This window comes from Chlamydotis macqueenii, chromosome 1 (genome assembly GCF_036417535.1).
Source record: "Chlamydotis macqueenii isolate bChlMac1 chromosome 1, bChlMac1.mat, whole genome shotgun sequence".
In the NCBI taxonomy this organism is placed as follows: domain Eukaryota; kingdom Metazoa; phylum Chordata; class Aves; order Otidiformes; family Otididae; genus Chlamydotis; species Chlamydotis macqueenii.
This window is the reverse complement of record NC_141556.1, coordinates 190,216,962-190,242,378: the sequence shown is the minus strand read 5'-3', so window position 1 is coordinate 190,242,378 and position 25,417 is coordinate 190,216,962. Positions and strand designations below refer to the sequence as shown.

At 36.4% G+C, this 25,417-nt stretch overlaps 1 protein-coding gene across 2 annotated transcripts in view; it reads left to right on the top strand.

The window, feature by feature from the left end:
* NBEA (neurobeachin) overlaps positions 1 to 25,417 on the top strand; it is a 509,094-nt gene that overhangs the window by 324,901 nt on the left and 158,776 nt on the right. For both annotated transcript variants that reach the window (XM_086771979.1, XM_086771978.1), the window contains exon 39: positions 12,937 to 13,080. In XM_086771979.1, coding sequence (XP_086628105.1) covers positions 12,937 to 13,080 — 144 coding nt within the window. The remainder of the gene's footprint in view (positions 1 to 12,936; positions 13,081 to 25,417) is intronic.

Sequence of the window (25,417 nt, the reverse complement as noted above, 5' to 3'; positions counted from 1 at the left end):
GTGCACTCTATCCCACTGTCCATGTCGCCTTTCCTCATATGAGAGATGCTTCAGTCCCTTAATCATCTTCATGGCCCTTTGTTAGACTCTCTCCAGTAAGTCCATGCCTCTCTTCTGCTGGGGAGCCCAGAACTGGGAAGTCCAGATGTGTCCTCAGCAGTGCTGAGTAGAAAGGAGGGAGAACCTTCCTCAGCCTGCTGGCAATGCTTTACCTAATGCAGCTCAGGATAACATTAGCTATTGCGGCAAAAGCATATTGCTGGCTCGTGTTCAACTTGTTGTCCACCAGGACACCCAGATTCTTCTCTGCAAAGCTGCTTTCTGGCTGGGTGGCCCCCAGCATGTTCTGGTGTATAGTATTGTTCCTTTCCAGATGCAGGACTTTGCACTTCCCCTTGTTAACTTCATGAGGGTCTCATCAACCCATTTCTCCAGCCTGTCCAAGGTCCTCTGGATGGCAGCACTACTCTGTGGCATATCAGCCACACCTCCCAGTTCTGTGTCATGTGCAAACTCACTGAGGGGACACTCTGTCCCATCATCTAGATCATTAATGAAGATGTTGAACAGGTGTGAATCATCATAAAACACTTCTAATATTGGTTTGCTCATGGATGGTATGATATTTATTATTACTGAAATTTAGTTTGTTGTGACTACATGAGCCACAGAAATGTTTTTTATAGTCTTTTGTTTTGTTTTTTTCACTCAGTTGCTGGCTGCACTGTCCTGAAAATTAATAACACACACAATATCCTAAAACATATTGCTCTGGGGAAATGCAGGTTATAACCCTTATCTCAGATAACTTCCCAAAATAATATTTATTTAAGTAATATCTTAAGTATGAAAAAGAAGAGAAACTAAACAACAAAAGCCCTTGACTAAAAAGAAACCCTATTCCCTTACCCCATTCATACACACTTAATTTTAGTCTGTAAGTAAACCCAAGTTGACAATTAATTGTGAGCAGTTTTAATAACATCCACTTTATGGACGGAAAACACATGTATGTTACTTGATTTTCAGTGGTAAGCGTTTTAAGAATATGTATGTGGTCATTAAATTAATCCATAACAATGCTTACATGTGTCATCAAGTAAGTCTTCTTTGTTTGTTAGTCTAAATGTGATCATGCTGCCATGTAAGATGTGTAAACCATTCTGCTTCACTTGGAGCACCTAAAATAATACTCCTATTACGCAACATCTTTTCAGAATATGAACTAACTTCCACATCTGATTGTGAAATCTCCAGAGGACTATGAATGAGTTTATGTCCAAATTGTATGCCTGAAGGAGTCATAAAAATCTCTGTATTTTTTTAAACATAGCAATTTAATATTTGCGTCTACAGCCTTATAATTGTAGCCCAACAGTGCCATCCACTGCTTCTCCAAATAAAATTCAAAATATTTCATCCTCATAGGGTTTTAGGGAAAATATGACATGATAATCATGTCCTCTTAATATTTTAAATCATGATTGTCAGATACAGATGAAAATGAATTTTTTTTTAAAGAAAGTTGAGGAATAAGAGCTTACATTAGATATTACTAGAAGAATCTGCAAAGCAAAATCTTAATTGTGAGAATAATTAAATCTAAAATACTAGATTTAACTTGGTCTTCTTTCTAGGACTTCTTAGCCTTCTCAAAACCATTAATATATTGTCATTAAATATATCTACTGTTATGATGATCTTCATTCTTATAAAGCATCGAAATGTAATGAAAGACACTTTCAAGGTGTAAACTGTAATGGAATTTGCTTAGGTAGAGTACTGAACACGATTGTACTGAATTGTATTGAACACTCAGTGCCTGAGCTTCTGCTGTCTGATTAGGTTAAGTAAATGAGTTGCAATTGCGTCCTTTCGGTCCTTTACAGTCTCTAAATACCTGCTCCCTGTTATATGCTATTTCTAGCATGGGAATTTGCATAGCAGCCTTATAATAAGTTTTAAGTACAGGTTCATGAAACAGTCAATTTTTCTAATGATTTCCTCAAATCTTGAATGTCAGAATCTCTGTCTTGACTCTGATTCAAGCTTTTCACAGATCCAAATAGGATATGAAAACTTTTTTATTCCCTCAAAACTTCTGTGTTGGTTTTCAAATGCCTTGCCTCTGAGATTTTCAGGTTATCTGGCATGACCTGGATTCTAGCTGCTATTATATCTCTGAGTTAATAGATTTTACTGCAGAACTTTCTGGCTTTTTACCAGCAGCTAACATAATTACTTCTGTTTCTCACTTCTTCATCTAAAAGCGTATGACTCTGGAATGTTCTTGAAGTAATCAAATTGGCCTGCAAAGCCATTCCTAAGACCTAAAATCCCAACTGTTGCCAGTCTTTGAATTCTAGCTGCATTTTTTCTCCCTTCCACTGTTATATTTTCATGTGAAAATAATACACACTATCTGTTCTAGCAAATGAAAACCATTTACTTATCAAAATCAATAAATTACTATGATGTGAAATGTCTTCAAACCCATGTGAAGAGCGTATTTGTTGTATGAATTCAGTTCTGTTGCTAATTGACAAAGAAATAGACGTTATTGACCCATGTATATCCAGTGCGTCTCATAGAAGTATTTTGGAAGAACATTGTGTCAGTGAAAATCTAATAATAGTCCTTCTGGACAGCTTTTACAGCTGGGTGGATGTAGCTCTCAGGACTCAGGTTTTACCATGTACTTTTCTTACCTCCTGTTTTCTAGGCTTTAAGACTCCACATTAAGGAGTAACAGCACTTTAAATCTTCTTTGGCTTCATAGAGGTTTTATGTAAATAGTAAGATTTTTATACAAGAAACAAAGACTTATGTATATGTGCACTGGCAATTGCATATCCCTGCAAGTACAGTGAGTTCTTCAATATCACTTATTTTATGTGTTACTCGTTTTATAGCATAATCTTCGAAACACACACAAAAAGTACCAGCATAGTGAAACAAACTGAAAGATTTTGAGTTTCAGCATTGTGCAAGGTATAGACAGGGATGCAGAAACACTTACTGAAAGCACTATATTAAAAGCCAAATACATTTTATGGAAAAGTTCTCAAATATACCAGTAACCAGCAGGACAAGGAAGACACCTTGTTAGGAATTCTATCAGCCAGCGTATTATGTATGTTTACAGTTATATATTTAATTTTGGGTTTCATTTCATGTGTGAAGCCCTAAACATCATCTACAACAGATATGCTTTCCCAGTGAAAGAGCTGTGCATAATGCTTCAAGAGTGTTTTATTGGTGTCTCTTTTGCCATATCGCACAAGTCATTCAATCCCATGCCCTTAAAAAAAAGCTGATCACGTTGTCTAAATAGTACCTCAGCTCCAGTCTGAATGGAAAATAGTGTTGCTCGTGCTTGCAATTTTAACATAAATGTAGAAACTTTGCAAGTATCCCTGCAGTTGCATGGAAGGTTTATGCTCTCTTGCAATTTTTACAAAGTAGAATGAAAGATATCACAGATCCCCACACAGAAGCCTTATGGAAAATGAGATAAAATACTGTTCTCATTTTTTCTTTAGTACTAACTGCTGCTCAGACTTCTGTGAGTTAGCTCTCCTTAATACGCACACAGGCTTTCTACCTGCAACAGTGGTTACCGTTCACCTATTTCAGAGACAAAATAATGAAAATCGTGTCAATTATCTCATTGAGCTGTTCTAATAATAGATCCTCAGAATCTGCTTTATTTCAGTGATATCTTGTATACTGCTACTGTTTCGTTTTTCATCTGGTAGACTGCATGAAACAAAGATGTTTTGTAACTGCAGCTATTTTTGTTACCAAAAAAAAATCCCACAGAAAAAAACAGAGTAAAATTCTGTCTGAAACCAAGCAAATAGCAAAGCTTTGATTTTAATTTGATAGATAATTGTGTTTCAGGTTCAAGAACTAGGAGGTTTTGTATTTACAGCAGCCTGGCCCAAACAGAAGTGCTGCCTGTTTCTACTAGAGAATAGTATCTTAGTAGCACTAAGAGTTAAAGACAAATATCCCAACGTTAGGGCCAGGCTGCTGCCTCACAAATGTGTATCTCCTGTGGGTGCTGCCCTTTGTCTGGTGTTGCTATAGGCATTGATCTACACGGAAATAGAAACAGTTCCTCCCACCAGTTACTGTTGCTGCTGAAGTGAAAATGATGTATGCCAGTTCTAAAGATGTGGTGATCTATGTGAGGACGAAATGAAATTTGTACAGAAAAAAAAAATCCACAGTGCAGCCTATTGAACCAGTTGGATTTGCACAGTAAAGAACAATGTAATGGAGAGTAAATTTAGATGTTCTTATGACATTATTCTATTGACACATTTATTGTTTATATATATTGGGGACAATCCTTTTAAGAAACAGTTACAGGAGACATTATGTCATGTATAGGAGATTTTACACGTGTAAAGGCTGCATAAGATGTTCTTCCTATATGTCGCAAAAGAGCAGAATTTCGTTTGAAAAGATTAGCATTCCAGAAAGCAAAAATAATCTCAGATATGTTGGCAAATGGATCTCTTGAAGCACTGATCATGAGCTGTCAAGGCTTTCTTCTGTAAATAAGGAGTTTTGATAGAAATTAAAATAGTTACCTAACTACTAGAGTTATGATAGCTACTATAAAGTAGTTTTAAACTTACTTCCTACACCTTAATTCCCTGCACTAGAGAGTGAATTTTTTCGCTGTCATATTCTCTCTCTGTATACTTGCTCTTCCAAAGAGCTGATCTTTTTGAATCTGATAGCAAAAGCTTAAGTGGTGAGAGGCAAAATTCCATTCTAGCAAAGACATAATCACCTATGCTTTGGCCTCAGAGAGGGAGAATTCAAAAATTAGAAGACAGACCTCAATACTACAGATATATATTTCTTTTTAAAAAATATTGGAGTTTGGACCACTCACCTGGTTTGAAGGCTCTAATTTTTAAACCTTAGTTAAAGGTTAGAGATGTTGGTGTAGAATACCCTGGTACGGGAGGTAAGATCATGTTTCTCACATGCCACGGCATTACCGTTGGGCTGCTAGCATGCACCAAGTGTTTGTATTTCCAAAAAGCATTTCTTTTTTTCCTAAGGCTTTATCATTATTAGCCTTTTCAATTAGAATTTTTTGTGAGCAGGAAGCAAAATTGAAGCTAGCATATGTGGGCGCAATTCCTCAGTATGGGTTGTGCCTCCTTAGAAGTCCTACAACTTTGATCCTGTCTTTAGGCTCCACAAGCAGATAGAGTCAGAACATGGCTTTTCCTGGAAAATGTGTGCCTGGGATAGGTGTTTCAAACTCAGAACTAATCTAAAACTTTCCAGACATAATCCAGACCTGGATGTTAAGAGATGATGTATTTCTCACTTATACATTATCATTAAAAGTTTCATCAGATGCTATTTCAAAAGTGTAGAATGCCTCATTTAGCAGATTTATTTCATTATTTCATTATCATTTAATACATATTTAAATTCAATCACATTTTGTTTCTTACCTTATTAATTACATTTTTCTATTGAAATTGTTTGATTACCCTCTTCAGTGGCCTGTCTTAAAAAACCTTTGCTTACATGTGAATATTTTGAATTAAGGATAAATGAAATTCCTTTTTGCTGTCAAAACCAAATTGTGAAAATGCATTGCATGGCTTTGAAAATCAGTACACTCTATTAGCAGACCTGTCAATATAAAAAGTGCATTCCATTTCCACCTCTTGCTCTAATAACCTTTTCTATGTTACTCAGAGGCAGTTCACATAATCAGAGTATATTGTCAGCTTACTGGAGTTGGGGAAGCATGAAATGAAAATCGCGTTAATATTGATCCAATTCTCTTACTTGCAAGTGTCCTTGATGTCCTTTCCACTGAGCAATAACTGTTAGTGTGATGTAGTTATTTTCCTCTCAGCTATTACTGTACTTCTGTAAAATGGCTGCAAATACAGTTAGGAAAATTTTATTGCTCTTAATTATTTTTCTCATGTATCATCGTTGCCTGTTTAAGTGATCCATAGCATATCAGAAAAGTTGGTTTCTTTCTGCAATTTATCAGACTGCAGTATACGCTGAGAGACTGCATTTCAAACTGACAGGGATTTGTAAAGGTCATCAGTCATGAAATATGAATCCATTCTTGTGTGTACAAGTTACAGTGGCAAACTACATCTTAATCCAAATATACACATTTGACTGTTTTAAGTTCCTGTTAGAAGGACTTCTTCTGGTTGCGGTCAGAATGAAGACTGCTCTTCAGGAGCCTGGAGTGCCTTGTAACATTTGCTGGACTGGGCAGATCCGATTGTGTCACCCACTGGCTGTTTATGGTCGGTGCTGAATCAGGGCAGGATCCTTTCTCATGTGCTCAGAGCACCTGAAATCTCAAATAAATATAATGGTAATATTGACAACTTAAAAAAAAAAAAAATTCATAGCCACTCTGAATCTCAGTTTTCCTATCTATAAACTAAAAAAATAACAAGTGCCCAACATGGTAACTTCACCTTTATTTTTATGTAGGACCTTTTATATTAATATACAACACTTTGACTTTAACTACAAGTGTTTATTGTTTAAAAAGCCCTCAATCTCATCTGAGAAATGTGTTCATTTTGGTGTTGACCTTATTCTCAGTCTCCTCATTGGCATAGTTTGTGTCAGTCTCATTTTTACAACGCATAATATCTGAGAATTTTTAAGAGGAAAACATACACAACAGTAAAGTCTTTATTTACAAATGACTCACATAAAGAAGATAATTTGGTCAGATATTAGGCATAAAAATTGCAGAAAAATGTGTGGAATGTCTATGATTAAATTTTCAGGTATTTATTATAGAAAACAAAAATGTGATTTCCTTTTACTTTTGGTGGAAGTAATTTCCAATACAAATGCATGCAATTTTTAATTTCTACGCAGTTTTCGTAGTTTTGTCCCTCATTTCTTCAAAGAACCTCAATAATGAAAATATGATTTAGATTCTTCTGGCTTTTATTAAATCTATTAAAATCAGCCTTCCTTTAATAACAGTCACTTCTCCAATTCTCTAGGGGAACTAAATTATATGCCAGTCAAAGCTGCCATTCCAGAAACACATTGCAATTTAAATAACAACTCTGGCAGACACAGGTGGGGACAGTTCATCATGATGTGCCAGCATCAGTCTGCTACTCGAAGCCAGGCAGCCGATCTCTTGAGCTGACTCAGAGATACCTAGTGAACATTTCCCATGGAGTGAGTGCAGTCCTAGGAGCGCTGGCTCTGTAGCCATGTGGAAAGATATTATGCTGGGGTGGAGTGGTCACCATGTTGATGATTTAATCTTACTGGGTTTTGTAGAGGTCAGTTTACAGACTCCCAAGCAGCTGCTCTCCATAACTGTGACCGCTGTGAGGGTCCCGGTGCCTAATCAAGTTAGCGAAGATTAGCAATGAATGCAGAGATTTAAACTGTTAGAATATATAAAGCAGAGAGATTATGTAGTGAAACTTTTTTCTAAGCATTTTCAACTATTAATAATATTGAATGAACAAAAAAATGTCGATAATACTGTTACATTTTAATTCTGTGCACACATATTCTTCGTTCTTCCTATAAAAGTTAGTTTGTACAATAAAAAACCTCTCCCAAGAAAAAGCTTACTTCTTTCAAACTCTGTTGATAGATTATATTTTACCTGTGATATAATTTCATGGTTCACATCATGACCGATCAGGCAGCCTCTTGTAAGGAGCTAACTTCAAATTCATTTTCTTAATAAAATATTTTAAAGTACCTTAAATGATTAAAATTTGGCAACAAAAGCAGCATTCTACAGAGCAGTACACACCAGTGATATATAAAGAGGAAAAAGCAACTTTACTCTTGAAAATTTCTGAGGAGACTTAAGCTTCACAAAAAAAAATGTACTTTAGCTGCTATAAAAGAGAGTTTTAATTAAATGCAGCATTTTACTGTACTGAGAGCAGACTTTACTTATGTCAAAATGCTCCTTTAGAAGCCACATAAAACTGTAAAAGACAATATATGAAAAAGCTTTCTTATAGAAAAGAAGAACACCATCCCATGAAGCAGATTTCCAGATGTTTGGAAACATTAGAATTTCCTGTCAGTATATTTAGGTAACATTAAAATGAGGTTAACTTTCCATTCTGCCATCTCTCTTCAAAGATCAAAGAGCACTCACTGCATAAATTGCCTTATCGGTAATTCGTTGAAGTAAACTATGGAAACAACTTTATAAGAAGCAGTAGTCTCCTCTTGTTGGTTGCAGTATTACCAAGCAGACTTTTCTTAAAATTAACCATATTTTTAACCTCATTTTATGCTGAATACAGAGAGAAAAAAAAATATAGAACGCTATATTTGAATATATCATAAATGGATAGAAGAAGAGAGAACTGGAAACTCCCTTCCTGTGTTCAATTAAATCATACTAATTAGTGTAATGTCTAATAAAATAAGCATAGATAAACATAAATGTAATCAACAATATGTGATGTTTGTACTGCTAATTTTAAAATTTTATTTAGGAACAGTTTTTGTGGGTCTGGATACTTACAGTGTCTTTGAAATTCAGATTGCATCCCTAGAACCTGTTGTGACATGCAGGACCCAAGAGGGAATTTATTGATTTGATTGCAAATAGAGCAGCAAAAATTCAGATGTTATAATAACAATAACACTCCCCCCTCAAATTGTTTAAATATTGTCTGTATTAAATACTTCTAGAGGCTATAGCTGCAAAATAACATGAGATTCTCCTGTTCTTGGGAAATTATTAGGTTTTTTGTGGTGTTTTGCTGTGGGGATTTTTTTGTCTGCTTAGTCATTTCTGTTTAAGGAAAAGTAATGCTACTGGAAGAGAGAGAGTAATTTCTTGGCAACACTGTAGAAGTTTACTGTGCGGCTCATATAACCTTTCAGACATATAAATACACACCTTTTTAATGAAAGTTGGGGTTTTGTAGAGGAGTGGTGGTTGGTTTCTTTAATTCTTTTAAAGATGAGCTCTTTTCAATTATCCTGAAACTACTGTAGGAAGCCAGTTTTTAATGTGCACATTTAAAAAAAAAAATCAGGATAATAACAGGTGTAACGAAAGATGGATTTTTTAAAAATAGCTTATCTAGTCTTATATGTACATTCTCATGAAATATCTTTAAGACAAAGCCTTCAAGTTTCAAGAAACTAAGGCACCAACTTCAGCTGGACTTCAGTGTGAGCTGAGTGACTTATTTCCTTTAAATTCTTTGCAAAATGCAGTTTTAAGAAATACTTAGCTGCTTATTTCAAGGCTTCTTTCCAAATCCCAGCCTAGAAAAATATCCCTTGAGAAGGAGCTTGATAAGGACAAAAACTGAGAACATCTGCCAGTTCCAGTTCTGTGCACCCCAGTGTCAAAAATGTTGCTTTCTTGACATTGTATCTAGGTTCATTGTATTTTTTTTCCTATTTTAATGGATCTGAAGCATTTTCTAATTAGATTTAGGAACTGACATTAATACAATTCTGTGTTGTGTCTTTCAAATACAATTGCCTTGTGTCTTGAAAAGAATTTTAAATTAAATATCTGGAAATTTATTTTATTTCTTAGTAATTTTGCTGGAACTTTGAAAAAATAATTTGAGTTTTGATTTTTTTTCAAACACTCTGAAATATCAAGTATTCATTTATTCATCTCTCCTTTTTATATCATTGTTAACAATACTAGACATAGTTTTGTGTCACATAATTTTTTATTCAGTTTGTTGTCTGGTTTTAAAGAGACAAGTTGTTTTTCTTTTTACTCTTCTTTGGAGAGGTTCTCTTATTTTAAAACCTTTTTGAAGTCGTCTTGAAATATAAAAATAGAACATCTGTGACAGATCTGGTTTGAACATATTTCACATTTCAGGATCCAAGGAGATCTGGTGGTCTGTGGTATTTGCTTGTTAATTTCTTGATGAATGGGTAGAAAGGCCACGAAGTGCACTCAGTACAGCACGTCTTCCGAAGATAGATGATCTCAAATAAATTCTATTCCCAATCAGTTTTTGATTTGTTAGGTGTTAAACCATTTCTTTGTAAGGACAGTGTTTACAAGCCTTGTAATGAGACAGCCCTGTGAGACCTTACTCTTCTTGCTGTAATTTTGATAAATGGAACTCTAATTCATAAAGGATATAGTGATTGAAGGGCAACTCTGGGTCTCATACACTTTCATTTAGATAAATGTTTGGTACAGTACAGCAAAACTGAGGTGCACTCAACAAAGTGATAAATTTAAACAACAGCCAAAACAGAGCTTTTTTTCATCAAGACAAAGAAGTGCCATTTGCTATGTTTCTTTTAGATAAATGTATGTTTAATATTATAAACCAGAATGGATTTTAGAAACATTTGTCTTGTTACTAAGCTCCAAATTTGCCAAACTAATTTAATGCCTTCTACTCTACCATGTTTCTTACATCAGTGTCTGGCAATATTTCTGTTGGCTGGTAACTGGAACCCTTATCACAAGGAATTTTAAATATACTAAATTTCAGGACCTTCTGATGCGTTTTAAGTGTTAGTAATAATTTGGATCTTGGAACTTTTTTCTTGCAATTTTAAAAATATATCTTTATGCATAAATAATTTTAAAGGACTGTCACTAATCTAATCAGTTACTACAGAAGTGACTGACTCTACTCCAGATTAGTACTTTTGAAATAATTCATTTGAAGATTATCACATTTTATAAAGCTCAGAAACTTTCTTAATACTGTCTGGAACTACTAAAAAGGAAGAGAACAGTGTTTTCATGCTTCTTTCCTCCACTGTGTTAGTTCATCTCAGGCTCGGTCTCCTTTAGTGTCAAATGCTTTACAGCAGTAGCTATTATTAGTGTCAAATGTTGCTAAACTCCCTTACAGTAAACAAGTGTAATAAGATCCTTCTCTAGCAACTAAATACTCAGGACAATTCTGATGTAATAAAACTGAAGGTCTTTTACAGCGCATTACTCCTTTGTGTTTTTCCAAACTCGAACAGTTCTTGCAGTTCGTCCTTTTTGTGAATAAGGAAAAAAAAAACCAAACACAAATGCAAACCAAACAAAAAAAAAAAAGCTTGAACGTAATGCTGAAAACTTTTCCAACCATCAGGTACTTGATTCAATTTTAAATTCAGTGAATAATTACAGTTAGTTGTACTAAGCAGTAACTTATGCAAGTGAGTTAATGATCACAGCCTAATAACAGAACACAGAAAAACATAGTGTATTAATATATATCAGCATCGGTATTGTCTTAATCACTATCAGTATCAGTATGGTCCTAATGGAGAGAGCAACAAACAGGAAGACATGCTGTCCTTAATTTTTAGTTTGGTGGGAAAAAAATGGGATTTTGCTTACTTCGTTGTCTTTACGTGCTCTGTAGTTTCAAAAATAGGAATTGGGATAATAGCAATAGTACACAAAAGGATAATATTAAGCAATGTAAAACGTGAAGTTGTCTCAGCCTGTGGTGGAGGCCAATGTCAAGTGACATACTGACAGTGATCTTCAAACAGAGTAAACACACTAACAGAAAAATATACCTCCAGAATTCTTATTTATGTGGTGTGACTCTCCTGTGCACAAACTAATAAAAAGACTCATATAAGAGGAGGAGATAAAATCATAACACCTTCCCCACTGTTTGTAGTAATAAAACTGCCTGGCACATCAATTCCATTCCTTGTCTGCTTACTATATTCCTCTCAGTTGTCCTGTGTTAATATGAGACCAAGAGTCTTACTGGGCTTTACCTCATCATTTTACATCTGCCGTAATAGTATTCATTGTGTTTAAGTCCAGGCATTGTGGAAGACAAACTAAATCCACACGTGCCTGGTTTTGCTCAGATTTTACCCATAATTCTGTAGCTTAGTAGGAAGCAAATTTCCAAATGACCATACAGAAAGAAGTGATTACATTTGGGTTTTATTTCTTGGTTGACAGAACTGGAGATGCCCAGATCTTGTATGGTCCAAGGTCAAGATGCAGGGTTTTCTGTTTAGGAAAAAACCAGAAAGCTTTCTTGCCTAAGACTACTATGAGTCTGTAGTGCTGAAAATAAATCTAAGGACCTCTCCCCAGCAAAGAAAGAAATACTGTGTGGATGTCACAACAGTAACATGAAAGCTGTTTAAGATATGAAAACTACTTATGATTCTGTCATTTGACCACATTACGATTAATTTCATATCATGCGAATAAACTCTGGCAAGTACGAGTAGGACCTTCCCAAAACATGAGATGGTATGTCTCCTGCTGTAAGGAACCATCAGTCTGAATAGAAGAAGTCAGTTGTAGGCAAGAAGAAAGGATCAGACTTACCTGTGAAGTCCTTTGACGTAACTGGCACGTATCCATACACTGACATTTCTGTTGTGCTCCTTTGAAACACACACACAGACACACACCAATGTTCCCTTATCATGCTTGTCTTTTTTCGGTCTTTTCTGAATCTCTACGTAGCCTATCTTGTTGTGGCTGCATATTGAGATAACCCATCCCCTGCTTCACCATCCTGTCCCTTGTATCTCTGGGATAGAGATCAAAAATGACAGATTTTGAATTCCTGAAAGGAACTCCTTTGTTTAGGAGTAGTGGTTTGATCTCTCAGGGGCCAGTAAGAGTCAGGGAGCCAGGAACTCAAGAGAAACTCCTGCTGAATTTCTTGCCGGTGGAAAACTAATGGAACAAAATTAAACATAAAGTAGGAGAGACTTTGTAAAAAAGTTTGTGTTTTATTCAAGATATATTTTGAAAGACAGAATAAGGCTGCATATTTTGTAAACCTTGATAAAGCTTTAGGAAATGTTCCTTCCCTTTTTTGATAAAGGTGATTTATACTGTATTTTTTTACTACTTGACTGTGGTTGTTTTATATTTAAAATATTATTCAGCTAAATTCACAACATTTGTAACTTTTTTAGGCACCGAAGAGGATGTAGTGAAGTCAAAGAAAACTTTCCGAAGCCAAGCTGTGGTAAATCAGAATGCAGAAACAGAGCTTATGCTGGAAGGAGATGATGATGCTGTTAGCTTGCTCCAAGAGAAAGAGATTGACAACCTTGCAGGTAATTATATTTTTCGTTACAACTAAGATATGAGCCAAAAGAGTCTTTTAAATTTGTTAGTTCTTAACCTTTGTGGTTAGTGTCTTAGTATTTACAGCTAAGCATGCAATTGCAGTACGAACAGATTCTTTGTGGTTTAGATTTAATATGAAGCCCTATTTCCATGAACTAGGGGAACTGATTACAAAGCATGTGCTTATTGCACAGTCCTTCAGTAGAGATGCAAGAAATAACAATACCTCAAGTGCTTTTATTACTGCCTGTGACTTGTTGAAAATTATGTAAAACTACTGTGGGAATGTCTCTTTTTTTTTTTTTTCTTTTTTTTGGTAAAATGGAAATGTGAACTAATTCCGTAAGTCAGGGTTTTGTGAGTCAGAGTGTTGTTGCGCGCTTTCATGACCTGATCCCAAGTGCCAAGCAGCTTGTGGAGAGACACCTGCCCTCCTGCTGGCACCTAGTTCTCTCACTGATGGAGTTAAGGGGAATCTGCAGTATCTCAACCCATCTGTCACAGCAAGGGAAAAAGTTGCCGGTTGTAAACAGGGTCTAAGAAGGAACGAAACTGTAACCAAGCTATGAACTTCGTTAGTTAGCAGATGAGCTGGGAATGAATCCTTTATGAAAACATAAATGAGTGAGCCCTTCTGGTCCTTTCTCCCTATGTGAAGGTATGCAGTGAGGTCTTAATTTTATCCGTCTTCTAGCAGGTTCTGTTACAGTTCTATCTGCAATACTACTTTTCCTGGGGATGTAGTCTGGAAAGAAAGGCATGTTGAAAGTTGAAAATGCACTCTCCTCTCAGATGACATAAAAATATGACATGTAGGATGAAATTGTTATATTTTTAAAATTCCTTTATTGAATTACTCCACTAAGGGGAAGTTTTGTGGTGTCTCGGGTTTTTTTTCTGCATAATGGAATTTCTAAAATATCTACCTTTGCTCCCACACTTTCTTCTGATAATGAAGTGGAAACTTGAAGCAAAGATAAGATCATAAATGGATGGTAACAACAAAATGAAAGAAAACAAACAAACAAACAAAAGCAAATAGTGCCTATGTGAAAGTTAGTCTCATACTTTGAAACTACAGCAGAGCAGAGAGGGGAAGTAAATGCTTTTGTTTGGGAGCCACTTCCAGTGTATGATTATCACAGTTAATATGTGCTGCTTGCTTTCTCAATCTGCAGCTAACCATTGCTGAGACACTGTGGTCTCACATCCATAAAATAATGCATCAAGCAGGACCATTAGTGGGATAATTTGATTGATGTTCTTTTCTCCTTTAGAAGGAAAACTTGGTATTGCTTTGGCTAAGTTCTTATATCCAAGTACAGTGCTTCCAGCTAAATATGCATACACTTGCTATAGTTTAAAGTCTGCAATACTCATTTGCATGGAAATATTGAACTGCAAAGTGGACATGAAAAATTCTTGTCCAGTCTGGAAAATTTCACAGTCAGCTCTTAAGTATGTCCCAATAATACCATTTCGTTCAAACACACCAGTGCAGTACAGTGTTTATAGCTGCATCCCTCTGCAAAAATCCTAGTATTTCAATGTGTCCTTAAGTATTTCTGTGCAGTGTACCCTTTTACTAGAGATCACTACTTATATGACATCCCCTGCTCCTTCAGGACATGGCACAGTAATTCTAGTCCTCTGCTTTTATAGTTTGTAGAAATCGGGAGATACTGTCAGCATTAGAAAAACAGAAATTGTAGAAATTGAAACAAGACAGCTTTTGAAATATTGACAGGACGTCTGTCCTAACAGTGTCAGAAATTAGCCTTCGTGGTCCCTATCAACACTAACAGGGCAAGTAAGGCACTGCCAGGTATGGTGAGGTGACGTGGTGATGATGCTATATGTGCACCAAAAGCTGTGAACTTCTCAAAAAGAACCCACATTCCACTGCCTCATTTTTAACAGTCAGATTAACTGCAGCCTTTGCTACTCAACTCCTGTTCATTTTTGGAGATGAAATTATTTTGAGAGTTAATGGTCACACATGGTATTGTATGTGTCTTTTGTAAATTTTACTAAGCGGTGAAAAAGACCTGAATTCCTCCATACCCTCTTTTTTGCTACATGATTTTGCATATAATGATGCCACTGCTTCCCACAGTTTTCAGTTTATACAATGTGACTGTGAACTGTGAGTCTAGTAACTGAAATCAGGAAAAGCAGTAGGCAAGAAAGGTGGGTTTTATGTCCAAGAAGGTTAGAACAACCTCTGACGGCTCTGAAGAGCGGGTCCCAATAAAGCCACACTGTCCATTCTTATATAATTTTAAAGAGTTATGTAGATTCACTGTATATGATCTGGAAATCTTTCAGATCTATCAAGTTATGGTATATCAGAGCATCGTTTATATCTAGTTACTGTTCTGAGTGGAATGACACATAGAAATTTCTATATTCAGATATGCCTCCAATTTAACTTTAAAGCTTAAATCAATTTTAACCTGGTTTACAACGATTTGAGTTGTCTCAGTAAGGGATAGGAATTAAACTAAATCATTATAAACCAGGTTTAAATTGATTTAAGATTGTCCACATTTAACTAAAACAATTTAACATTGTTTATTCCATGAAACTAAGGCACTTTTTAAAAAGATGAGACCTTAGGTTTTAGAAACTTTTAACTAAGAGAATATAATTACAGTATTTTTATTTTCGAAGTTAAAACTAAAAAAAAAAAAAAGAAAGTTTGAAACAGATTGAGATTGTTCATACAAAGTTATCTGTGCGTATCTTTTGTTCCAGAGACTCTTTATAGTTTTTCATCAACCATGTGGCACAAATCAATGTAAAGTTCACTTTGATAAATTACATATGGGGTGGAGAATTTTTAAATAATTATAGTCTGAATATTTTTATTATATAATCTCGGTATTCCATATGTTGCAATGGCAGTTGGTCAGATTTCATTCTATTAAGTAGCATTTTAATAAAATATAAAAATCGGATTCCATGTTATTATGGTCTTAGAATTATGACTTCTACGTTTGCATCAAGATTTTTAACTAAAGCAGTATTTTAACGGTCTTACAGTATGAGTTATCAAAAGATGCTGTTCTTGTTTTAGCATTTACATGTTAAAATATTTTACATTTTTCTGTTTCAGTTTTAGCTCCTTTTCTTCCCAGGCTGTTCACTTCAAGAGGCAAGTCACATCTCTGTTAGAACTAATAATTGAGATAGCCCAGTCAATTTTAACAGTTTTCTAATATATTGTGAATCTGTGGGTAATACAATCAAGTCCACTGTAGTGAGTTGATATTACTAACTCTTCTCCTTTTCTTTTCCATTTTGACTTTCTAATGCTGCAGTAGGGCTCTTAAATACTTACCTTTGCTTTTTAGAGCCTGAGAATGCAAATTTGCTAGCAGTTTGTCTTCTGCTTAGTTGGTGATTTTTTAAAAATGAAAAATATGTGGATGTATTCTAATAGCGTAAGCTGACATTCTTAAAGCGAGATGTGTTTTAGTAGGTAATTAATATTCTTTCCCCAAGCTTTTTTTTTTTTAAAGCACTGATCTTGCACTAAAATAGGTCATTTTAAAAAAAAAAGACAAACAAAAAAAAACAGAATAAATGTTGAACCACTCAGGTTTTATGAATTTTACATTTTAGAAATATGTTTTCTTTGTTGTGAAGTTGCATTTGACTTGCTGAGAATTGTTTGTGCACATTCAAGAGCAGAATTTAGCCGTAATGACATTTTTGAAAGTTCTGTAGCTGTAGCACATTTCATCTATTTTGTCATATGGCTGGTGGCAACAGCAAGTGGCCCCAGCCAAGCAAAATATCCGTGGTGAAGTCTACTACTCTCTAAAGTTTCTAGAAAGAGAAAAGGAAATAAAGACAGGAGGATATAAGGCTTTGAGTTATTTTAGGAAGACAAAAGGCTTTGGAGGGCATCTGTCTGGTTACTTGCATGGGCTCAGTCAACTCAGAATCTGACTTTCTCATAAGCTATGGTGAATTACAGCCTCACAACAGTCTTGCAAGAATAAATACATAATATTCACTCCATTATATGAGGAGATTGAGCAACTCATCCAAATAAACCCAAGGAAAGCCACTCACTGCCTTTAATGCCTCTTAGTCTTAATGTATCTTAACCTTCACTACAGAATCTTCCCTTCTTCTTGGACATCTGTCTGTAGGTGGAAGGAAACCCCTCACAATACAAATGTACCGGGAAGGTTTGTGTGGGATGCAGCATCCCAGCACTGCCCTAACTTCTAGCAACTCTGAATTTCAATTTAGCAATGCTTCTATAAAGCAGCATTACTACTGCTAAACAAGAGCTGATCTTTTATCCAAGCCGGCATGGGTAGCTAATCCACATTGGCCTGAGGACTAAATGTGATCAGCCCTCTATCCAGACTTCTTAGTAATGTGCTGAGTGTATTGCCTTACTGCCCTGTCCTAAGGAACACTCTGGGTCATGAGGATTTGACAGCTTGTATTATTATTAATGAGATATAAGACCTTTCACTTCCAGGTCATCTGTTTGAAGTCCAGACAAGACTGGTGGTAACCAGAGATTATCAACATCTGTTTTGTGGCCTATGCAAAATAAGCTCTTTGTCTCAGTTCAGACTAGCTAATAGAAATCATAACAATTTTAAGCAATTTCCAGTTGAAAAAAAAAAATATTTGACACTGTCATTAGAGGAAATTGGAATAGTGCCAAAAGTTCTACTACATAGAGTAAAAATTACAGTTGAAATTGTATAGCTGTTCCTTAAAAAAAAAAAAAAAGTTAATCATTTAGTCCTTTGGGAAATTTTCTACTCCACGTTCTAACAAAGGACTCGTTTACATTTCTGAAATTATTTGGGAGCCTTGCATAGGGCCAGGTGCAGTAACAAAAACACCAACACACCGAGAAACTGCATCTAAAGTCACAAAAAGGTCTCAAATAAGTGTTTGGGATGGAAAACTTAAATACAATTGACTCATCTTTATGTATATAATATGTATTTAATATTTATACATATACAGATTTAGTTACAGTAACATTTCTTACGACCAAAATCTGACACTGAATTTTCTTTACAAGAGCTGACCAGTGTAGACAAAGTTGTTTGCAACTTTTTCTTACCTATTCTTAAAGAGTAATGACAGGGCGTATTTTCTTGTATTTTCTTCTATTGCCATCTCAAAATTATTTTAATATATGTAGGATAATTTCCATTGCTTTTGTTAATGGAACTAGACAATCGGTAGATCTTCTTAATTCAAGAAAAGAATGATAACTTAGGTGTCTACTGAGAAGGCAGATTTCCAAATTATTAGGTTTTGCAGGCGAAAACACCATGTTTTGTTTGGGGCCAACCAGAGAAGGTTTTGTTACGTTATCTACTGTCAGAGTAATGGGTTGAAAGAAAGGACCAAATAGCACATTGTATCATCTCCAGCTGTGACCACAGCCAACCCAGGAGGTTTTGGAGGAGAGGAGAGGAATCATCTTCATCCCTCTCAGCTCCTGGAGGGCAAAGCATGACAGTGGTTCTGAGAGTGGTCTCATCTTGCCTCTCCAACCCTTCTCTTGCTCCACAGTGTGTCCTCTCCTGTGAGGCTGGGAGAGCCCTGCTGCCCATCATGTGCTCTCCTACTACAGCAGTTGCCACACATACACTAGTGGCTCTGATGGTCTGTGGGGGTCCCAGGGGACAGAAAGCAGCAACCACAGGGGAAGCCCAGGAAGGACTGTAACAAGTATACAGCAATGCCTCCTAAAAATTCTGTCTCAGCCTCCAACAGCTTGCACCTCTGAGGCTTCCAGAGTCAGAGGTAGTAGTTATTCTTGCTTTTTTTTTTTTTTATTTTCCCTCTCTCCTCTCTCTCTTGCACTCTCTTTTTCTCTCTGTCTGGAGGTGGCTAAGATACCTTAAATTTTTCCCTGTTTTATGTTTTGTTTTTTTTTCTTTAAGAAAGTATGTATCTATGTGTCCACTCACAAATACGTCAGTTAAATTCCAAATAGAAAAGTTTCATTAGAAAACACAAAAGAAGTCTTAATATTTCTCCTGGTTTTTCAAGCTTCTCAGTGGAAACTGTTCACAGCATGCACTACTGAGTAGTTTTCTCCCCTCAAACTCCGTTTTTCTTGCAAATTAGTGTTCAAGATAGAAATTTTGTTGAGGGAGGAGCTTGTTTGAGGAAGGGACAGGAATGTGGAAGAAGAGTGATTCTTTCTCCCTTTTTATGGTAGACACATAACCACACAAGCCTTGTACTTCCAAACATGGAAATTTAATTTGGCCAGATTTCCATAGTTTCTACTTATTACATATTCAGATTTTGATCTTCAAGTCTAAGTATGAAAAAGAAAAACATATTTTTGTGAGTTTAATTTAGAGTATAGATTCAGGCATAAACTGAAAACAGTTATACTTTTGATATGTAGTTGGCTTTCACTTTGAAAACAAAAAAAAAAGCCCCATAGTTTCTATTACATACTATTTTTAAACATCTCAGTGTTTATTCTAATCATTTTTTCCACATTACTATCCAAAATAGCTTAATATTTTATAAGGTGGTTGTTAGTCGCATAAGATAGTGCTCCTAAGCACAGCTTTGAAGAGCTCTTTGCTTTGTACCTTATTACACCCCACTCTACGTCCGAGCATCTTCAGCTTTTAAAATGGTAGCCAGATTTCCTGCTTTCCAAGCTTTAAAATTAAATCAGTTCAAACTTTGCTGTTTTATATTTAAGAATGAGTCAGAGAGTGCTTTGTGTGCTCTCACTGTCCACTCATACCAGTCTATTTAAATTTCTCTTTTTTTTTCTGTAAGTTGCAAAACTCTTTTTATTTGAAATTTCTAAGGCTGCGAAACTTTGCTACAGTGGAGCCTACAGCTGCATACTTGCCCAGTGGATAGATCTGTGGCTTCTCCCATGTCAGGAGGTACCACAGCCTGGATGGAACTGATTAGCTTATCAACGGTCAAGCTCATGAGCTACCTAGTATGTAGGAGAGAGACTGCAGAAAGACAGACCTAGGCATAAGACATAAGGAGCTAGACTCCACTGTTCTGCACCTTATTTCATCTTCACTATGCAATTGGTTCCCATAAAAAAAAAAATCCATGTAATCTTTATAAGAATGTATAGGGACAGGTCTGCATATATTAGTGCTAGCAATGTATGTAGAACTGTATTGAGTACCTATGTTAAATTAAGCGCTTTCATTGATCTATGGATCTATTTCCTTTATTTCACCAGCATTATAGAAGCAAGCTAAAAAATCAATCAAGAAGACAGTTTGATTAGTCTTGGTTTCATGACCCAGAAATTGTACAAGACGCCGCCTCATCCAGTGGATTTGGACAGTCCTCACTGGTAGCCTGTTAGGCAAGTGCTTTTAGCATGGCTTTCTAAAGAAATAAGGTTTATGTGAGGATCCTCTGTCAGCCTTTATCTTTGTAACTTCTGAACCTGGAAGCCGTTTTGAGCAAACTTTAACACAGGAATAAGAATTTCAGAAGCAATAAAATTCCTGCAATTTAATCAGGTTAAGGAAAAAAGCCTACGTGGCAGAGCCTGCCACATCGGTTCTCCTTTTATTGCTTACCAGAGAATCTTTGTGGGAGAGTCTTCAGAAGTTCCTTAACTGTGGGAAAGCAAAACATGGAATCAATCAGTAGAAACAGGTACACTAGAAAACATTCTCTGTTGGTTCTGATGGTGTTTAGAGATACTCGTATTTTCAGAAAGTTACAACTATTGCATCTTAGGTGATTCTTCCAAATACACCTAGCAAGTTATATGCTAATTCAACAACTCATTTCTTTCTTCACGCACACACATGGGAGTAGCTAACCAAATAAATGAACTTTAAAATGTCACAAGCTATCTGAACACAGCACTTCCCTTCACTATGGTCTCAAGAAGTATAAGGCTTACAGTTTATCCTGAAGAGCTTTTCTAGAATGGAGACTAGAAGAAAATAAAGCTGAGGACTCTCATCTTTCATTCAATTTCTAATCAATTGAGCTCTATTGGCATGAGAAGGTACGCAGGCTGGACTATGTAAGGTAACTGTCACGTCTGGTTCACTCAGAGTGGCAACTGGGATTTGATTCCTCGTGTTCCTGACTCCTTACAATGAGCTTCTGTTTCGGTGATACACTGCTACAGCAGGATGCTCTCTGTGCTTTCTCCCCTTTCTTCTTCCAACATTAAATATACTTTTCTAAGGTGTGATTTTTATATTACCTTTTGATTAAATAGACAGCTGTAGTGTCTCTCTCAGAGAGAAAAACTGTCACTTATGTGAGCATGTTCAGCACCACTTAAGGTTTTCTGGTTTGAAATAAGTACCTTAAATTTTGCCTGAAAATGAGGAGGAAGCTAGTGCAGGTCATAGTGCATTAGTGTAGTATACTTACATCTGGATGCACTGCTTAACAATCAAGTTCTTAGTTTCTAAACCAGTTTAAATTACTCAATCCTTCCAAGCTGTAGTTTCAGGCAGAGCACACTGTATGAATCTAATTGTGAAGTAGCAAATGTATGCACTGCAGTAGTGAGGTCCCTATCCCAAACACTGAAGTTTCTGACCATCTGTAAATCATTAAGGAGAGTCTTGATTATTATTAATACCCGATCATCTGGCAGGTTGGTGCTTGAACGTGTCCTGGAACAACAATACTAAACCCACGTAAGCCACTCGGAGCTTGTGCACAGTTCAGAGGTTCTCATGTATGCCAAATCCCACTTTACCTGCAAAAGGGGGCAAAAGCTGATTTTTCTGAGTTGCTTTAGGCTGTTAGACACACAGCTAATTGTTCCATGAGACCTTAAGTGAGAAGACACCTAATAAGATTGAGCTTGCTTCTGCATAGTCTGCAACCGTTACATTATGTGGTTGCTTTCTGTCACACTTTGAACTGTGTAAAGGGATAGTTATTCCTAGGAATATTGTGAAACATATTTTCCCTCAGGAAGAAGTACTATTTTATATTTTTCTTCCAATGTGCCCAGGAAGGTGTAGAATTCAACTGATCATTCACCTGTGGAGGTGCATATGTGACTTATTTCAAATGTATGGAAAGTATATATGTGTTTGAGAGAAAATTACTTCTTTTTCTTAAGCAACACTATCTTTAACTATTTTCACAATCTCATCAAGAATGTGTATTTATTTCTTACTATTTTATTCACAGTTGTAATAAGTAAGATTATTTTTGTTTACATTTTCTTTTTAATCAAACGCATTTGTTTGCTGTTATGGCACCACTTAAGAGAATTGAATTGCAGTAATTGTTTAGTTATTGTTGTTGAAAAAGACCATTGAAGTTGATCTTTGATGTTAATAGTAGTATGGAGGAAAGGGAGGAAAAGAGGGCAAAATTTTGGATATCAGGGCCTATCCACACTGGCAATGACATTTAAACAAGCAGTAAAAATCAATCCCTCCCTCACAATATGAAACATATGATTGTGCAAGAGTAAAAAGCCAACAAAGTAAGCTTGGATATCTCTGAAAACAGGGGAAAGGAATTGGGTTTTTTATTCATTGAGGGGCAGAAAAACAAGATTATAGTTTTTGCAATCAAAAAGTTGTGCAAATTATTCTCTTTATTGAAAGTGTTGAAAGTGATATGTAAAGGGAGCTGTATATATACATTCTTATAAAAGCCTTGGCTTGAGTGAAGGAGTTACTCCCTGTATCTGCTACGGCGGAGAACAAATTGGGGGCACCCATCCTCATGTAAGTTCAATATATTTATTGCAGAAGTCTTTTTAAAGGGTAGTTTCAATCAGATTTATGACAACAATAGGAACAAAAAAAAAAGGCTAAATTATGTGAATTGGTTTTTTAGGAATCTTACATTGTTTACTTGTTATTTACATGGCAGTGCATGTATTATTTAGTGATGTTAATTGGTTGAAATATTTTTCTGACTACAGAGCTTTCCCCAAAGGCTTCTAGTGCCTATACCTGTTTCTGGTTGTATGCTATGTAATTTATATTACAAGAAAGTTTTTGTGTGCGTGACTGTGTGTTACATATAAATTGTTTCAAGGATAAGGATCTGTAGTTATTTTAAATGCAAGTCAGTGTTAGATGCACTTGGCTTTAGAGTTAAAGTGCTGAGAGAATTTCAGTTGTTGTATTTTAGGTACCTTGTAAGTGATTTTTCATTACTATTCTTAATATTGAAAATTATTAAGTATCATATAAAATTTCAAATTGTAGTTTCTGCAAACTATTTTACATAGTAAATGTATTAGTTTCAGCTAATCGCTTTTGTATTTTCCATGTTAAACAGTATATGAAAAAAAATTATATGTTTTTTTGTTTTAAAACAGTGTCATCTAAAAATGAAACACGACAATATTCACCACTTTTTTTTTCAGAATAATTAGTAGTAGACTGTAAAATTAAATTGGTCTAGCTGATTGGGTGCGTTTTCAAAGTATTTGTTCCAGCTAGTGTTTTTTCATCTGTAAGTAATCACCAAAATATTATTTTAAAAGTTAGACTTTTAAGTCTACAGCAGGTAAATTGCTTGTTTTCATAATTCAGCATATATCTTATCCTACTTAGGAGTAGTTATGCCCAATCATCTTCACGAATATACCTCTGGTGTAATTTTCAGGCTCATAAGTGTAACACATCTCTAGTTCCCCGGTTTAAAATGGCAGCTTATGAAAATGTTTTAAATAATAAGTTCAAAATACCATTCTTTTGGAGCTTTCCTGAAAAGGTGTAGTTTTACTGGTATTGCTTTTAGCAGACAGCGAACTCTTTCACCTGGTAGAACTTCTCACTTGCATTGACTTTCTTTACTTGAACTTGAAAAATACAAGAGCTACGGTGCAAGAACTAAATACAAGGACTGAAGCCTCTGTTTAACAAAAATTAACGGAGGAGAGGAGAGAGGTTACATTCCACTTGTATTCACTGGGACCTTCTAATCCCACAATCATTTACTTTTGGAAAGGAAATATTATTTTTTAAATGTATATGCGCGGTAGCGTTTATTTTAGAAATGTAAATCACATGTGGAGACCGCAGGGATCAGGCAAAGTGGAAAATTCTCCGTTTGAACAGATTACAAGACCTGTGGATCTGAAGTGACTCCTGGTCTGGTTTTGAGGGCCAGAACTTCTTTGTGGGGTCGCTGCCTCTGTGCCACGGGCCGCCCTGAGCGCTCCGGAGAGGTTGAGAAGAGGCAACGAAATGATCCTTAGGGAGAGATGCTCTTGCGCAGAGTCCTGGCGGCTGACAAGCGCCCTGAACGCGTGTCCCCTCAGCGAACCCCAAGCTGTTCGCTGAAGCGGAGCAGCCGCGGGTTGCCTTGTCCCCCGCAGCTGAGAGGGAAGAGAAGAGCCCAGCCCTCGGTGCTGGCGGCGGCTGCGGAGCGGCAGGATCCCCGGGTACCGGTGCCCCGGGCAGTCCGGCCCCGGGGGCGGGCGGAATCCGCTGGGTTTCACTTCTCGATGGCCGCAGCCGCGCTGGGAGTGAATATTTACATCCCTGAATATTTACATCCCCCGCAAAAGCGCAGCTCGCCGCCGCCCAGGGGCCGGGGTGAGGCCGGTCGCCGGAGCTCGTTATCTTCCCCGCATGCGAATGAGCCGGTCCCGCGGCTCTTGGCTCAGGTGCGCCCGCCTTTTGTTTCATTAAAGTATCAATCGGGTTTGGGAAGGGGACCCAGAGCTTCCCGGTAGCTCGGTGCCATATGGAAAATCTGCAGTATTTTGATTATGCTCTATGTAAACATTTTAATATCGGATCCTTAAAATCCAGAGACTATCCCAAAGGGGATTAAAACATAATCCTCTCTCACTATAGCTGTAGTGGATTAATTTCGTATTCTCTCAGCGGCTGGCTTGCTCCCTGAAGGCTACAACAAAAAGACTCAGTGCTCCTTAAACATGCTATGGAATTGGAAGTTGTAATTGGAGATTTCCAAAGGACAAGTGTAAAAATGACACACTGCTAATACCGATTTTTTTTTTATTTTGTGCTTTCAGGAGAAGAAAAAATCTGCCAAGATTTTTTAAACTTAGTTTGAACACTGTCTCCCCAAAATCCTATAATTTGACCACTGTTTCTTTTGCTTTCTGCTTCTTTTTGACCAAAAGAGAAAAAGAAAAAAAATATATACAAGCAAACGTGTTCTCATCTGTACAGTACAATAACGCTTATTCCTTGTCACATTTTAATACCTCTGACATGTTTACATTGCAACAAATCTAGGGTGCCAAATCTAGGGAGCACAGGGCAGATGCTAAGGTACCGTTCTGAGACCTGGGAGTCTTTTCTCGGGAGGAGAAGGAGGAAGCCAGAAATCCCCCAT